This window comes from Myotis nattereri (genome assembly GCF_964212035.1).
Source record: "Myotis nattereri genome assembly, chromosome: 1".
NCBI lineage: Eukaryota > Metazoa > Chordata > Mammalia > Chiroptera > Vespertilionidae > Myotis > Myotis nattereri.
This window is the reverse complement of record NC_138075.1, coordinates 46,234,512-46,253,284: the sequence shown is the minus strand read 5'-3', so window position 1 is coordinate 46,253,284 and position 18,773 is coordinate 46,234,512. Positions and strand designations below refer to the sequence as shown.

At 36.0% G+C, this 18,773-nt stretch overlaps 1 protein-coding gene across 1 annotated transcript in view; it reads right to left on the bottom strand.

The window, feature by feature from the left end:
- Positions 1-18,773, bottom strand: part of DENND4A (DENN domain containing 4A) — a 107,202-nt gene that overhangs the window by 46,879 nt on the left and 41,550 nt on the right. The window contains exons 5-9 of the mRNA XM_081094276.1: positions 12,488-12,737; positions 6,701-6,770; positions 4,665-4,834; positions 3,604-3,845; positions 19-85 (exon numbers count right to left, since the gene is read on the bottom strand). Coding sequence (XP_080950402.1) covers positions 19-85; positions 3,604-3,845; positions 4,665-4,834; positions 6,701-6,770; positions 12,488-12,737 — 799 coding nt within the window. The remainder of the gene's footprint in view (positions 1-18; positions 86-3,603; positions 3,846-4,664; positions 4,835-6,700; positions 6,771-12,487; positions 12,738-18,773) is intronic.

Genomic DNA, 18,773 nt, shown 5'->3' with positions numbered 1-18,773 from the left:
ATATCAAGAAAATCTTACCTGAACTAAAATCCGTGGTCTCTGAGGAGATGGAAAAGGAACTTTATGCATAAAATGAGAAATATGCCTTAAAAACAAACCAACAAAAAACCAATTAAGCCCAAAGTGAGTACCATATGCTACAAAGGTCAACATGTCATCATAAGTCCAAGTTAAGTCAAAAGCTCTGTGAACCTGTAATTTCGAAATCCCTGCTACTATGAAGACAAGTGAACAAACAACCAAAAATAATTTGTCCCATTAAAGTTGCTTCTACTTAAATTCAATAACTTCTCATATTAATAGTTGTTCACATTCAACAATGTTTACGTCATGAATATCTCAAAAGCCATTTTACCTTTTACCTCTCCCTAAGTAGATAATATATAACATACCGGAGATGTGGACAGTGCATTTGTAATATACACGTTAGTCAACTATTCATATTTTAAAAGTGAAACACCATTTAGAGTGCTCCAGAAAAATGGAAGAGTTTTACTATTTCTAAAAGATAAACAATATACAGACACACCTTATTTTATTGCACTTCGCTTTACAACTTTATAGATGTGTCTTTTACAAACTAAATGCAAAACTCTCCACCAGTAAAAAGATTACAACTCACTTTATTGCAATACTTTTTATTACAGTGGTCTGGGTTGGAAATTGCAATATCTCCAAGGAATGCCTGTTCTTTCTATTAATAACAGGTTAAAAATTCTATTATTGAGTTTATGGGTTTTTTTTTTCTAGAAATGGATAAAAAGTGAGACTGATGTGTTTTGTTTTGAGCACTAAGAAAAAGAAAAAAGGCAACATTAGTGAAAAATCCTTTTTTCAGAAAAAAGTTATTTTATTTCTGTATTACTTTTCTCTTAAGTATTATTTCAAAATCATCTTTGTTTCAGAACTGGGATAATTTCAACAGGATAGAGACATTAAAAGAGAAATGTATTAATTTTACAAACATGTTTTGACTGCTTGCTATGTATAAGACACTGCCAGACATTTTGGGAATTATAAAAAAAGTATATTATGCCATGAAGGTACTCATAACCTAAGAAAAAAGATGAGGGGAACGAGTTCCAAGACACACTTTTGCTTGAATTATCTGAAGTTGTTAGAACAGCAGAAAACAAAGTGTATTTCATGAACATCTAAAGATCTCCAAAACCCATCCATGGAGGATCTGCACGGTCAAAACTAATTTTTTTTTAATCCTCATGGGAGGATATGTTGATTGAATTTGAGAGACACATACATTGATGTGAGAGAGAAACATCAATTGCCTCCTGTATGGGCACCCTAACTGGGGATCGAACCCGCCACCTTTTGGTGTACGGGACCACGCTCTAACTGAACCATACAGGCCACGGCTCCACTGTATTTAAAAAAAAATAATTTGTGGCCTTAGCTGGTTTGGCTCAGTGGATAGAGCGTTGGCCTGCGACTGAAGGGACCTGGGTTTGATTCCAGTCAAGGGCACATGCCGGGGTTGCAGGCTTGATCCCCAGTAGGGGAATGCAGGAGGCAGCCAATCAATGATTCTCTCTCATCACAGATTTTTCTATCTCTCTCTCTCCCTCTCTCTTCCTCTTTAAAATCAATAAGTATATTAAAAATAATAAAAAATAATCTGTGATGGAAGGGGAAGTATGTATAAAGCACTTCTGCTGTGCGTAGCAGTACAATGGTTGTCTTGAAGAAAAGCACTTGTGCAACTGAGTCCACAGCAACATTTAGTTCATGCCAAAAGGTCCTTAATATTTGGTTCTAAGAAAAACATCCATGAGCATATTTGGTACATGACAAAGTATTCTTTATATTTGGTCCTGTCAAAAATGTCCATGCTTAGAAAACGTCTTTGGGTTCAGATAGCCCATAACAGTTATTTATAATTTTGGTTTTACAGGATTGATACAGAAGAAATACTATCAAATTTTACTGATCTAATAACTGTGCTGTAGCTGTATTGCCAGTAATAATCCCTGACTCAGTAACCAGCTAGTAATGGCACATGGGGTAGATAAATGGGTCAATGTGGACTAAATGTCTCCATGGATGTTTTACACAGAAACAAATGTCTGCTAACCCCTATAATAAACTCTACTTGTCATGTCTGGGTGCAGTAACAAAAAGGGAAACCCACCATTTTCTGAACAGACTATTCAAATGTCCACTTACTTATCTGCGTAAGGCCAGGTTCATATACTTGGACCCAGGCAACATATTGCAACAGATTAAATACAGAAGCACACATGAGAATCTACCTGTGTTCAATTAATCCAGACATTAGATTTATAAAAATGTAAAACAATGTCACTCTTCTAACATTTTTTGCTTTGGAAAACAGTTATTTTTTTTTTTTTAAAAATTATGTTAACATGTAGTGGGTTTATTGTTTTTAAAAATAATGTATTTTTAAGTTTTCAGTTTTAATTTCTACTATAGTAAATATCAACAGATATAAAGAAAAGCTCTTTGGGGGAACTCGGTTGTTAAGAGTATAAAGGGGTCCTGAGACCAAAAACACTGAGAGCTGCACTGGAATACTGAGACTGGAAAAGTGCAAGAAAAAATTAAAGAATAATCCTGTACACCAATGTACTTAGGATAATTCTATCACTTTCCAACTGTCATTAGAGTCAGAGAATTCTGCTTAAGAACACAAAAGAGCTTAAGTGATTGATGGTATAAAACAAACAGTCCTCTCTGCTGGCGTGGCTCAGTGGCTGAATCAGGAAGTCACGGTTAGATTCCCAGTGGGAAGCATGGAGGAGGCAGCCAATCAATGATTCTTTCTCATCACTGATGTTTCTATCTCTCTCTCCCTCTCACTTCTCTCTGAAATCAATAAAAATATATTTTTAAAATAAAATAAACAATAGTCAGACAATGTAGATATTTAGATCTTATTTGCATCAGATCTTACTACTTGAAAATTATTCATATATTTTAATGACCTTAAAGTAAATTACTAAAATTTTAAAAAGAATGCACTTGTCTAATTTTCCCTTTAAATTCATTACATCTAAAAATAGTGAGGAATATTTTTAAAGGTCCATAATAAACAAATTATATGCAAAATAAGAATTATAAAACTATTTTTTAAAAATTCCAATTAGGATCTCCAAACTTCACAAGAACATCAAAAAATGAAACAATGCCCAGCCAGTGTGGCTCAGTGGTTGAATGTCAACCTATGAATCAGGAGGTCATGGTTTGATTCCCAATCAGGGCACCTGCCTGTGATGCAGGGTTGATTCCCAGTAGAGGGGTGCAGGAGGCAGCTGATCAATGATTCTCTCATCACTGATGTTTCTATCTCTCTCTCTCCCATCCTCTCTGAAATCAATAAAAAATATATATTTTTTAAAAATGAAATACTTATTTTGTTAGAGATAAAGTTATTAAAAATAGCATGACTGTAAAAGTATAATAGAGAAATATTCCTGATTGAAACCACCAAACTCTTTTTTCCAAATAACTCCTGACAAATCTAGTTTCCATATAAAATTTACCAGTAAAATTCAATTACAAGTACAAATATACCACATATAATAGAAAGATCTGCCACATTTTGAACCAAGAAGGTTTCTAACTTACTTCTCAATTGGAAGGACATGAGGTCCAGAGATGGAATAACGATACAAAAAAGTCAGAAACTTTCTGAATGCATCAAAAAAAGGCCAGTGAGAAAGAAGGCAGATGCATTTATTAGTGTGAACTGTTTTGGAACTGTCAGACTTCCCATCTGCCAATGATGCTAAACCCAATAGAAGTCTCTGTTTTTCTGTGAGATTCTCCTCAGGATATGGTTCATAAAACTGAATAGCAGCACCATAGACCTGGAAAACAAGTAATAAATTTACTAAATACATTTTATGTCATTTATTCAAATCACATCATTAGTTAAATATTTAATGGGTGAGCCAGGCCACTTACGAGCCATTATATGTGTATGAGTTAGGCAAGGTGCTAGGTACCAGGAACACTGTAGTGAACAGACATCACTCTTTGCTTTCTTGAAGTACATTAAAAAATATAATAAAAATTTAAAACTACACAAGTGCTACTCTCATATCTCTATATTTTTTCAAAAAGGTGTTTCAATTAAATTGTATTTGTTTCATAGAAAGTGAAATAAATTGTATCAATATTCTCTATAAGAAAATTATTAAGAACTATTATTTAGTAGATAGTGGGACAATTTTAGATAGGGAAATACAAATTCCAACTTCAGGCAATTCACTAAATTTCTCTGGATCTCAATTTCTCAATCTACAAAAAGAGAGTGTCAGACTAAATTTCCTAGGCCCCTTCCAGCTATAACAGCCTATGATTCTAAATAGCATTGATTATTAATAATGTATTTTGTATTATTTTCAAAGCTTCTATATTACAAAAAATAAAGCAATGAAGGATCATCATATGACAATTAAAAATCTTTCACCATATTCACAAGAAAGTATTTGAGTATATGGAACAGCATTAAAATTCTCTTTTCCTTTGTCCCTGGATATAGTTACTTCAACCAAATGAAAGAGGTGTGTATTATAGGTTCAATTTAATCAGTTATGTTTTCCTACTGTTCCTTGCATTACATAAAACTTAAATTTAAAGTGTACAAGAATTTCCCTGATATAATTTGTTAAAACACAAAGTACCTTTTCAGCTGAGGCTCCAGTTAACACAAATGTAGAAAATACAGGGAGAGGGTATTTGCTATTTGATGGCCAACATTCAATAGTTGCACCCATTGGTAAACAAAATAGGGGAACAGATTCTGGGAGTGAGAATGACTCATAATCTTCTTGAGGATATCTACAAATTAGACCTATAAAAACAATAAATATTAGGTCATCATCTCTTAAATTAGGTGCTTGTAATTTAAATGATGCTGAAATGCTTTATTTAACACATTTCAAAGTTCAAACCATTACATATACTAGGTGAGGCAAAAGTAGGTTTATGTTTGTGAGTATGCAAAATACAGAGTTTATTCTTGTATTATTATTTATTAATTAATACATTATTTTCCATATGAACAACTGTTAACCTCCTTTGGCTCCATCCTGTATGTTCATCAAATAATTGAATGCTTCAGTAGGATTTATATAGATTTTTAATCCTCAAATATAATGATTCATATTAACTGCTTAATATTTCTCAAGCTTCATCCACAAAGTTTAAGTAAGGCAAACAAGAAAAGATTATTCTAAAGAAATATACATACACACATACTCAAAAATTCAGTTTGTGGTCAAACTACCACCTTAAAGCACATGAATATACTATTTTTTAATTTTTTCAATATGGTTACCTGCATATATCCATTTCATCAGTTCTCAATAACTTTCCCTCAGGGTGTTTTACACATTAAAATAGATGTCCTATAGGAGTACATACATAACTTCTAGCACAAATACAAAAAAAAAATACTAATAAAAATAGAAGAGTCACATATTAACGATGCCTTCAGAATAGTATCAACTCAAATCCGGCTTCTGAATAACCCCAAGTTATATGAAGATAGAGTTTTAAGTGACCTATGATTTCATATTAAATAGACTAGTCTAGAAAGTGGTCTAGAAATCTTCTACTGAACACAAAATCCAGCAGAGTCTTGTACTGGATTTTGTGGGACTAGAAATAGAAAATAGGTTCCCTGAACTTGAATAGTAAAAGTCAAGTGGAAACCATCACTAGATAGAACCTTAAAGGCAAAATGATAAATTAGGAATAGCAGTGGTTGGTTTGCCACTAATATCTATGTGATTCTGAACAAATCATATACTGCTTTTCTCATTTATAAAGTGAGATGAACTAGATATACTAAGGGTCAAGGCAGTTCTCAAATTCTCTAACTATGTGCTGGCCAACCAGTAGATCCTATGAGGGTCTACGGTTAACTGTCTACTACTTTCTTAGGTCATAAGGCTACAGTATAGGCTTTAAGTAGTTCAGAAATAGTGATAAATTGTACATAGATCTTAAAAAAATCAAAGCTAGAACAGAAAGTAATAGTCTATGATGTGATTTTAAAACTACCTATATATGTAAAAAGATTAATATGCAAAGTGTCTCCTTGGGAGTTCGACCGGGAGACCAGGAGTTTGATCACTCTCTATGATGTGTGCTGACCAACAGGGGGCAACGCAGAACGATAAGCCCTGATCGCCATCCAGGCCTAGGGACCCTACCCGTGCAAAAATTTTGTGCACTGGGCCTCTACTATTGTTTAAAAGACTGAATCTGCTCTACAAATAAGATGAGAATGTTTGCTATTTTGAGGTTTTTGGCAATTGAAAATTTCAGTTATGTATTATAGAATTACAAATTAGCTTATAATATTTCAGATTATTATGAAACACATATGAACTATAGTTCTGACTAAATTTGATATATTAAAACATTAATTTAATTAGAAAATACTTTTCCCCATTTTCTACTGATTTAAAAACTTAAAGAGAATTTCTACTTATTAGTTATTTATTTAAACCTAATGTTTAAAAAATCATGCCTTCTTTTAACATTAATCTCCCATTAACTGTATGGATGAAAACAAAACAGAATCAAAAGACATAGGTTATAGTCTCAGTCCTGATACTAACACATTGTAAGATGGGTTTTGTTTATTTTAATATTACTGGCCCCGATAATACATTTATATATTAAGTAATCCATGAAAAATTCTACTCACCAGCTTTGTAAGATATAGTGTTAGTTTTTGCCACTGATTTTTTATAACATAAGTATACTGCGGATCCCCACTGAATTAAAAAAGAAAACATAATTAATTTTAAAAGGTAATAACTTAAAATGGAATATCTTTGATCTTTCTAGTATGTATTATCTAAGATGTAAAAGATTGCTCTCTGTTAGCTATTTTCAGTTGGCTGTTTTGTGAGCATCTTATTGGAGTTACTGCCCACTTTTCTCTCAGAAGTAAAATTTAACGTATTTTTTCCTAGCAAAAGCATAACATGAAAATCTGACCCTTTAAAACAAAAATAAGCCACAAAAATTTAGATTTTATGCTAAGTCCGAAATTTGGGCAGAAGTGATAAACTAGGAATTATCTACTAGTATGTATACCTTCCTTTTGATTCCATAACCCCTTTTAGACACTGCCAGACTTTTCTGCAGCTCTTTTATACCAAAACTTGAGTAGTAATTTGCCATATCCATTTCCTTATATCCCATTCTCTCCTGAATCCATTCCAAAACAGGTTTTAATTTCACCATTCCTTAAAAGAACACCTTGACAACTTTAATGATGCCAAATCTAATAAAGTAATTGGTTCCTAGTCTTCATTTTATCCAACTTCTCAGCAGATTTTGATACCACTAATGACTCCCTTCCTGAAACATTTTCTTTTCTTGGCTTTTCAGGCATCACACTCTCCAGGTCCCTTTCCATCAAATTTATGGTCAACCCTCAGTCTTCTTTTTTAACATCCTCACCTAAAGATATATATTTTTTATTGATTTTAGAGAAAGGAAGGGGAAGAGAAATATCAATTGGTTGCCTCCCATATGCGCCCTGACCAGGATCAAATCCAAACGCAATCAAACCCACATTTTGGTGTATGGGATGACACTCCAACTGAGCCACCTGGCTAAGGCCCTCAGTCTCCTTTGTAGCATCCTCTCTCTTTTCCTGATCATTAAATGTGATCTCTTATGTTCCTTCCTTTCTCTAAATGATCTCATACATTGGTTTTAAATAACTGCTACTCCCAAAGGAGTCTCAATTTTCTAGTCCCACCTGTAACTGAGATGAGGGAGACTGGCTAAAGCAAATTTTGGGGTAAAGAAAAGGAGTTCAGTTTTAGACATATTAAGTTTGAAAAATCTATTAGACATCCAAATGAAGAATCATATGGAGCTAAGGTGAGAAGTCTGAAATGGAGATGTAACTTGGGAGATATCACCACTTGACTTTAGGTGGTTGCAGATATATTCACACAGCACATTTCCTTACCTTCTTTAGGCCTTAACTCAAAGGCCACTTTATTATTTCATCACCTTATATACAATAACAAGCCTTCATCTAACCTTCCCAGTCCTCCCTATCACCCCTTTCTTGCTTTTCTTCCCTGCATAACACTTACCACCATTGGGCATATTGCATATTTTCTTATTTATTATCTGCCTCTCACCACTAAAATATGTTTTATGATGGCAAGGGTTTTGTTTTATTCACTACTATATCTGTAGCACTTAAAACTGTGCCTACTATGTAGAAATGCTCAATAAATATGTGTTAAATGAGTCAGGACATGTTTGTGCACACATGATAGAGTACCTCTATAAACCAGTACATGAGGACAGATTCATAGCACTGAAGACAAATATATGGAGAAAACAAACTTAAGGAAATGTATATTTAAATATGTTTTATTGATTTTTAGAGAGAGAAGGAGAGAGAGAAAAAACACACACATCTATGTGAGAAACATCTACTGATTGCCTCCTGAATGCATCCCAACTGGGGATTGAACCCACAACCTGGGCATGTGTCCTGACTGGGAATCGAACCAGCGACCTTTTGATGCACAGTACGATGCTCAACCAACTGAGCCACACTGGCTAGGGCTAAGAGATATTTTTTAAATATTAAGGGACTACTATAACAAACACCCACTTACCACCAAGATTTAGCAAATGTTAACAATTTATCATATTTGCTTCAGGTATATATATATTTAAATAATTGTTGAAAGTATTCCATATATCCCCTTTACCCCCCCCCCCCATTGCCCCCCTCCAGCCTGCCCTTGTCCCCCACCCCAGGTCCTTACTGCCCCATTGTTTGTGTCCATGGGCCATGCACATATGCATGCATACAAGATCCTTGGTTGATTACCTCACACCCACTCACCCTCCTCGCCTTCCCTCTGAGATTCCTCACTCTGTTCCATGCTTTCATATCTCTGGATCCACTCCGTTCATCAGTTTATTTTGTGACTTAGATTCCACATATGAGTGAGATCATGTGATACTTGTCTTTCTCTGACTGACTTATTTCACTTAGCATGATACTCTCCAGGTCCCTCCATGCTGTCTCAAAGGGTAAGAGATTCTTCTTTTTTACTGCTGCAGAGTATTCCACGGTATAAATGTGCCAAAGCTTTTTTATCCACTCATCTACTGATGGGCACTTGGGCTGTTGCCAGATCTCAGCTATTGTAAATTGTGCTGCTATAAACATAGGGGTGCATATGCTTCAGATATTTTAATTTATAGAGAAACAAAAAATTACCGGTTTAGCAAAAACCTCATCTTCCACTCCTTTGTGTTCTCCAGAAAGCCAGTGCATTTCATTTGCATGCACTTAAAAAATTCTACTGTACAAATATATACATCTATGTGTATGTATTATCGTTTTATGCATTTTAAATTTTACATAAGTGATGATATACTGAATATACACTTTTATGGCTTATTTTTTTACTCATCAACATGTTTTTGAGAATTAGTGGATTTGATCTAATTCCTTCATCTGAACTACTGGATAGTTTTCTATTAATAAATGAATCAGTTTATTTTACCCATTTCTCTACTGATGGTCACTTAGGCTGTTTCCTTTTTTTTCCCTTTTGGCTGTTACAAATGATGCAATATATTGGCTCCTCATGAAGAAATTTTTCTTGCTTTCTTAAACATTTCCCTTTTAAAAATTTATTGATTTGAGAGAGAGGAAGAAGGGGGGAGAGAGGGAGAGAGGGAGAGAGGGAGAGAGGGAGAGAGGGAGAGAGGGAGAGAGGGAGAGGGAGGAATATCGCGCTTTGTTGCTCCCTCCACTTATTTATGCATCCATTGGTTGATTCTTGTATGTGCCCTGACCCGAGATGGAACCACAACCCTCACATATCAGGACAATGCTCTAAACAACTGAGCTACCCAGCCAGCGCATAAAACATTTTTTCTGTGTCTCCAGGAGATAAATTATTAAATTGTGCTTAGGATATTAAATTATGCTCATCACTGTGTTAGAATTTTGTTCTTATAAATGTTTTAGTATTTTTGTTATCAAAAGAATGAATGTGTAAAAGTCAGGTGGACATTATGAATGTAAGTCAAACTGGACTTTTAGTTTACCAGGTGAGTAAAAACTTTATAAATAAAGGGCTTTCTATTGAAAAGTCTCAACTCCAGTTCCCAATAAGCCAAATTTCATGAAGATTAAAGAACCTTCCGTGATAACCTTTGTGATGATAACAAGGAAGCTATATGACCATTTGGATATGGCAGAAATCAAAAAGAATATTCTAAAATGAAAAACAGAAGCTTAGAGGTACAGTAAAAATTATGGGGCGCTGGAGGAAAATAACCATTATATCAAAACTAAAAGAGGATTTTCTAAATTTTTTCACGTACAAAGTTCAGCAAAAAAGAAAGTAGGGAATCCATTGTTCCAAAAATACTTTAAATGTTTAACCTATAAACTATCTGTGTTGTGTTAACACGGCAAAAATATACCTTCTGATGCTTTTTATTTTCCCCAGGAATTAGGTACATGATTTAATTGCTTGCTTTGTTAATAACTCCAATTTTCTAAATAAACTTGCTAAATCAAATACTGACATTTTTAAAAGATTGTAAAGCAAGAGCCATTGCATAGAGTATGAAAAAATACTCTCAATGAATCAAAAACTGAGTAGAATCCCAAATTTGCCAAGAGTTAGTTGCGTGACTCAAAACTCCTGGACTACATATCCTAAACTACAAATTTTTGCACTTTTGCACCACATGACTGACTATTCATAAGTTCTCTTCCAGCTCTAAAATATTATTCCATTCTAAATAAATCCAAATCCACATCATTCAAGGCTTATAGTTCAAAGTTTAAACATTAATAATTCTTTCTGTAAAATTATGTTTTTATTTATTTCAGAGAGGAAGGGAGAGGGAGAGAGAGAGAGAAACATCAATGATGGGAGAGAATCATCGATTGGCTGCCTCCTGCATGCTCCCTCCTGGGGACTGAGCCTGAAACCCCGGACATGTGCCCTGACTGGGAATCGAGCCTTGACCTCCTGGTTCATGGGTCAACACTCAACCACTAAGCCACACATTAATAATTCTTGAAAACTCTTTCTATATATAAGCTTAATGGGAGGTAGAGAAGTAGAGGAGGGTTTTTTTGTTTGTTTGTTTGTTTGTTTTTAGGCCAAAGCTGTAAGCAAGGTATAAAAATTATGTAGGAACTTAAAGAATTCAACACACATTTCCTCCTGTACATCAGATTATGTGTGTGTTTTTTTCCTTCCTGGTTTAGAAACCTAGTAGACACATACATTTAGGAAGTCATCCACACATAGCCTGTATTTAGATCATCAAGGTTGTAAGTTTAGATGGTAAAGATAAATGGTCTGCAGACTAACCCTTGGAGCATTCCATTGTGTAGAGTTTAGGGAGATGAGAAGACATCAGCAAAAGCGTCAGAAAAAGAATGATTGGTGAAGTAGGAGGAAAAAGCAAGAGAGTACATAGAAAAAGACTACATCTTCCCTTTCTGTCACTGTTTCAAGACGAAATGATCATCTATGCCAAAACCTACTGAAAATAAGATGAAGAACTAATCATTAGGTTCAATAAGAGCAATCTTACCTGGGGGTGGGGAGTGGGTAGGGGCTGGGAGGAGAGGAGTCAACAGGGGGAAATGGGTGATATCTGTAATACTATCAACAACAACAAAAATTAAACAAACAAACCACCACCACAACAACAACAAAAACCAAGAGCAATCTTGGTGGGTTGGTGGAGACAAAACCCTAACTGAAGAATAAAGGTAAGGAAGGGGACAAAATATAGTTAAATCTTTGAGACATTTTGTTATAAAGGAGAACAATGAAATGGGGCAATAGATGGTGGGGGGGATAAAGGAGTCAAGATTTGTAAAGATGGGAGAAACATGGTTTACATGCAATAGAGAAAAAAAAAATTGGTGATTCACAAGGAAAATAAGGAGAATTGCTGAAGCCATGTCCTCAAATAGGTAAGGATATGGGATCTAGTGCACAAGTGGAGGGAGGAGTTAACCTTGGCCTAGTGCAGTGGTTGGCAATCTGCGGCTCGCGAGTCACATGCGGCTCTTTGGCCCCTTGAGTGTGGCTCTTCCACAAAATACCGACTTCTGCGCATGGGCCACGAAGTTTCAATCGTACTGTACATGCGTGCCCGCACGTGGTATTTTGTGGAAGAGCCACACTCAAGGGGCCAAAGAGCCACATGTGGCTCGCGAGCTACAGTTTGCCAACCACTGGAGTGCATTACTTTTGCAATAGGGGAAAATTATTTTTTTCCAATTAAAAAAGGCTTTTTGCATAGCTCTTTTTGAAAGTACAACTAAAATACTTTCTAAAAATAAAATATCCAATACTTTAAAAACATGATTTTAATTCAGTAATTGTGCTATGCTTTTTTCCAAACAAAGATTTTACATTATGGCTAATTTTATCAATGCAAAGAAATCACTTACCATACTGTTATTGAGATTCTTGTCGACTTTGCAGAATGTATGTGGTGGACTTTCTCCTTTACTGGGTATAATAATACATATGTCTGTGACAGCCAATGTATTCTGAGTCATGTTTTCAGAGGCTCTTCGGTAAGTGATATAAATTTTTTGTGATGAGGTACTGCCGCTAATAGTTGCAGGGCGTCCATAGGGAGTACTCTGAATAATTTCACACCCCTGTTTCAATCTTTCTTTCCAGTCATATAAAACCCTAAAAAAATAAATAAAATAAATAAATACACAAACACAAAGCACTCTCAAATGAAAGGTAATATTATCAGATATCATGAACTGGTCCTTAAATGTAGCCAAGATTTCAATCTTTTTGCAAATGTGAATTGCACAGTCCCATATAAAATTAAAGGATAACTTTTCCCTACCAAGATTTAAATAATGTAAGAAAAATTCAGATTAACCTTTGTTGACATAAACCACAGGACAACAATGATCAAGTGCAAAGGTTCCTGTTTTAGCATTCCATTTAATGGATTTATATATTTATTTTTGTCTCTAAACCCAAGCATCTTCTTGAGAAAAAGCAACTTTGTATTGTGGCCAAAATTAAAATTTTACCAGCTCTTTAACCAGAAGGTAAAGGACCTGCCAACACACTTTTACTTCCAATACTTGCCTCAAATTTAAGAGATAATTTTAGTCTTTCAAACGAGAAAATAACCTCAAAAGTATAGAGGAAAGACATGGGTTTTTCCCTGCTTCTTTATTGTGGTAAAAATCATAGGCTTTTCATAATGGGAAGGCTAGGCATCCATTCCTTAAGTCTTCTAAATACTATACTTAAAATACTTGGGGAAACAAAGAAAATGTCATGATTAAATAATATAGTTCAATTCTTTCACAGAATTCACTGATTAGACTTTAAAGCTAAGTCCTTGGCATCAGTACAAAAAAAAAAATTAAGGTCTACTATATTGTGTTTTTGCTATAGAAATGGTTGTAACTGGCAATGTCCTCAATAGCAATCAGTGTCCCCTTTCATAAAATCCATTATACAAAGAAAATTTAGTACCAGAAATTGGTCAAATTATTCCTTCCTGTTATAATTTTTAAAATATATTTTTTATTGATTTCAGAGATGAAGGAAGAGGGAAAGATGACACATCAATGATGAGAGAGAATCATTGATCAGCTGCCTCCTGCACGCCCCCTACTGGGCATGTGCCCTGATAGGGAATTGAACCGTGACCTCCTAGTTCATAGGTCAATGCTCAATCACTGAGCCACACCTGCCAGGCTAAATAATTTTTAGTTTCCCTTTTTGTCCTGGCTATCAGCAAACAAACATTTTTGTGTGTGTAAAATTTAGAGCTAACTTGGATGCTTAATCACAGTGACTATGTTTATCCTATTTTTGGCTTAATTGCTTATTCCTCCTTGTCCTTTTGATTTTGCTTTTTTTCTGTTTTGTTTTTTCAATCTTAAAAAAAGGTATTGTAACAGAGGAATTACACACATTTGAATTCAAATTCCTATTACTTGTTACTAGTTATACTATCATAGAACAATATAAACAAACAAAATAGAAACAGACCCACAGGTACAGAGAACAGACTGATGGTTGCCAGAGGGGAGGAGGATTGAGGGACTGGGTGAAAAAGGTCAAGGGACTGAGGTCAAGTACAGCTTGGCAATTACAAAATATTCATAGGGATGTAAAGCACAGCATAAAAAATATAGCCAATGATATTGTAATAACTATGTATGGTGCCAGAAGGGTACTGGAAGTATCAGGGGAAACACTTTGAAAAGTACATGATTATCTAACCACTATTTTGTACACCTGAAACTAATACAAAATAATAGTGGATGTAATGAGCAGATCAGTGCATTCAAAAACTGTGGTACATCTACATAATGGAATACTATGCCGCTATAAAAAAGAAGCGAGCTTTTACTATTTGCAACAGCATGGATGGAACTGGAGAGCATTATGCTAAGTGAAATAAGCCAGTAGGAGAAAGATAAATATCACATGATCTCACTCATATGTGGGACATAATCATCAATATAATTTTATGAACAAGAATAGATCTAGAGACAAATGGCAGGGGAGGGAGGTTAGCGAGCAATCAAAGGACTTGTATGGATGCATATTAGCATAACCAATGGACACAGACACTGGGGTGGTGGGGGCTTGCCCAGGGTGGGAATGGCTGGGGGGAGGGAGGGGTCAAGTGGGGAAAAAGGAGACATATGTAAAACTTTAGACAATAAATAAAAAAAATTAAAAAAAACAGTGGATGTAAACTGTAATTGAAAAAATAAAAAAATAAACTAAGATTTAAAAGGCAAGAATGATGTCATAATTCTTCACAATAACAAACATATAAGGGTAGCTATAAAAGTAGTTGTTCATTTCAGTTCAAGTCCTTTCCTATTCCAGAATCCTTCCTATGTTTGGAAAATTCCTCATCTCTACTCTAGGGAACTCCAACACCCAAATGAGAATCTGCAAGTGCCTTCATTTTATCCACAAGCTAAAATTCTGATGATAGTCAGTGGTCATAGGAGCAACTTATCTAATCAAGATTTAACAGCTGGTTTACTTTCTTTCTTTTTTTAAAATTCTTTATTGTTTAAAGTATTACATATAGTATTACAGATGTCTCCTTTTCCCCCCCATTGACCTCTCCGGCCACTCTCACTCCCCCCCGGCCTCTCCCAGTGTCTGTGTCCATTGGTTATGCTTATATGCATGCATACAAGTCCTTTGGTTGATCTCTTACCACCCCCTCTTCCCTCTGAAGTTTGACAGTCTGTTCAATGCTTCTCTGTCTCTATTTTTGTTCATCAGTTTATGTTGTTCAACTCATTTATGTTGTCCACAAATGAGTGAGATCATGTGATATTTATCTTTCCCTGACTGGCTTATTTCACTTAGCATAATGTTCTCCATGTCCACCCATGCTATTGTGAATGGTAAGAGTTCTTTCTTTTTTACAGCAGTGTAGTATTCCATTGTGTAGATGTATCAGATTTTTAATCCACTCATCTGCTGATGGATACTTAGGCTGTTTCCAAATCTTAGCTATTGTAAATTGTGCTGCTACGAACATAGGGGTGCATAGGTCCTTTCTGATTGGTGGTTCTGATTTCTTAGGATATATCCCTAGAAGTGGTATTACTGGGTCAAATGGGAGTTCCATTTTTAATTTTTTGAGGAAACTCCATACTGTTCTCCACAGTGGCTGCATCGTTCCCACCAACAGTGCAAGAGGGTTCCTTTTTCTCCGCATCCTCTCCAGCACTTGTCGTTTGTTGATTTGTTCATGATAGCCATTCTGACAGGTGTGAGATGGTACCTCATTGTTGTTTTGATTTGCATCTCTCAGATGATTAGTGACTTTGAGCATGTTTTCATATGTCTCTTGGCTTTCTGTAAGTCCACTTTCGAAAAGTGTCTAAGTCCTTTGCCCATTTTTTGATTGGATTGTTTATCTTCCTTTTGTTAAGATGTATGAGTTCCCTATAAATTTTGGAGATCAGGCCCTTACCGAATATAACATTGGCAAATATGTTCTCTCATGCTTTCTTATTTTGTTGGTGGTTACTTTTGCTGTGCAGAAGCTTTTTAGTCCCATTTGTTTATTTTCTCCTTAGTTTCCATTGCCCTAGGAGCTGTATCAGTAAAGATGTTGCTATGACATATGTCTGATATTTTACTGCCTATGCCATTTACTAAATATGGGAATGTCATATGAAGCAATACAGTACCTCTTTTGCAACCAATTTAAAATTACTGCAATTAATTCATGAATTAACAGAATAAAGACTGGTTTTTAATGTAACTTTTTAAATATCAACCATTAATGATAGAATTTTAAAAGTAGAAGACAATTCAGGAGCTCATCTTATCTTCCCTACAGTGTTAGTAAACATGACTACATATCCTCTTTCAAACTTAATATATTAGGAGATGAAACTTTTATAGCCCCTTCTGGCAACATCAGTAGGGATGGTGATATCTTCCTTATTTTTAACCAAAACACTGTAAGTTATGAACCTATCCCTTTTTGTAACACAGCAATGAAAACAAGAAGGCTAATCTTCATCCCTTATAAACTCTTCATCCATTTTGAAGACATTTTTAGAGCTACTACTGGCTTTTCTTTGTTTTTTTTCTTTCATTTTTCCTGTGGGGATCTTATTTTTCTACCTTTTGAACTTTGTTCCTCTTTTTCCTACAAAAAGTTATATCTTTACATTTATATAATCCTGTTTTACATATATGTAAAACATGCATATATTCCTCTTTTAAAAGAACCCAAATCTTTGCAGAAATTGACAAACTGATGCTAAAACAAATATTAAAATTCAAAAGGCCCAGAATAATCAAAACAATCTTGAAAAAGAGGAACAAAGTTGGAATACTTACACACAATGTAAACACTAACTACATAGCTACAGTAATCTAAACTGTCTAGTACTGGCCTAAGGACAGACATGTAGACAAATGGAATAGAATTGAGAGTCCGGAAATAAACCCATACATCTATGGCCAATTAATTTTTGAAAATGGGAGAAGAATATTCTCGTCAGCAGATGGTACTAGGACAGATGGATATCCATATGCAAAAGGGTAAGATTGAACCCCTTCCTTAACCATAGACTAGTAAAAGCCTTCTTAGATACGATACCAAAACATAAACTACAAAAGAAAAAATAGTTAAATCAGACCTCATCAAAATTAAAAACTTTTCAGCTTCAAAGTATACCATAAAGAAAGTGAAAAGACAACCCACAGAATGGGAGAAAATATTTGTAAATCATTTACCTGGTAAGGAATGTGCATCTAGAACATGTGATGAACTCTCAAAGCTCAACAATAAAAAGACAACACAATTAAAAATTCTGAATAGACATTTCTCCAAAGATTTACACATGGTAAATAAACACATGAAAGATGCTCAACATCATTAGCCACCAGGTGAATGCAGATCAAGACCACAATGAGATGCCACTTCACATCCATTAGGACAGTTATAATTAAAATGACAAACAAAATGTTGGCTAAGATGTGGAGAAAATGGAAGCTTCATACCAGTATAGTGCCAGTGGGAATGCAAAGTGGTACAACTACTTTGGAAAACAGTCTGGCAGGAGAAACTAAGATGGCGGCATAGGGAAACACCGAAATTGCTGCCTCCTCCAACAATTTTCAAAACACAATAAAAAGATAAAACGGACATCATCCAGAACTTACAGGAAGGCTGGCGGAGTGGAAATTCTACAACTAGAAGGAAAGAGAAAAGCACATTGAGGGTCAGGAGCTGCGGAAGTAAAGTGCAAAGGTACGGAGGCTCGAGCGTGCGCGGAAAGGGGCTGGTACCCGAGGACGCGGCTGTCTTTTTGAATCGGGAGGGAGTCACAAGCTCCCGACTGCTCTGAACTCCAGTTCCGGGAAGTCTCTGGGGACCCAGGACTCATACGGGGAGAAACTGGACTGTCTGGCAGCAGGCAGAACTCAGAACTGCAGGGCGGCTTTCCCTCAGAGGTGCTTGCAGCAATTAAATTATCAGGACACTGAGATGCGTGCAGCCCCTTAGGGCAGGGCTGAGAATCTGCCATAGTTCCTTGCTCCGCCCTTTGATTCCCTGAGACCCCGCCCCACCCAGGCTGCAGCAGAGGCTTTTGCATATGAATGCCCTGGCCCTTTGCAACCTGAAAATTACCTAACAAACTGCAGCTGGGCCACAGACCCAGAACTTCCAAGAGAAGGCCCAAGGCCCCACAGCAGCTTGCATTGCTTCACAGCTGGGTCTCATCAGGGCACCTCCAAACTCCAAAAAAGGAAGGGGAATCTACAGTTCTCTTCATAGCTCCTGCTGGGTAACCTCCAAGAGCCAGTGTACCCAGTGGTCAGAGGGGGACCATCCGAATTACAACTCCTCAGATCCATAAGGGACACACCCAGGGGGCAGACTCAGTGAGCACCAAAGCCCCACTGAAGCAAGTCTTTCCCGAGAAGGGTGTCTTCAGCAGAGAAGTCCTCCCACTGCAGACACAGCCGATTCTCACAGCCAATTGGCCTGGAGGTCAATTCCTCCCAGTGATCCTACAACAATCAAGGCATAACTACAACAAGACTGTGCACAAAGCCCACAAGGGGGTGCACCAAGAGTGTCCACCTCAGGTAACGGGAGGCTGAGCCACTGGGCCCTACAGGACACCTAGCACACAAAACCACTCTACCAACACAGGGAAGCATAAAAAATGCGGAGACAAAGAA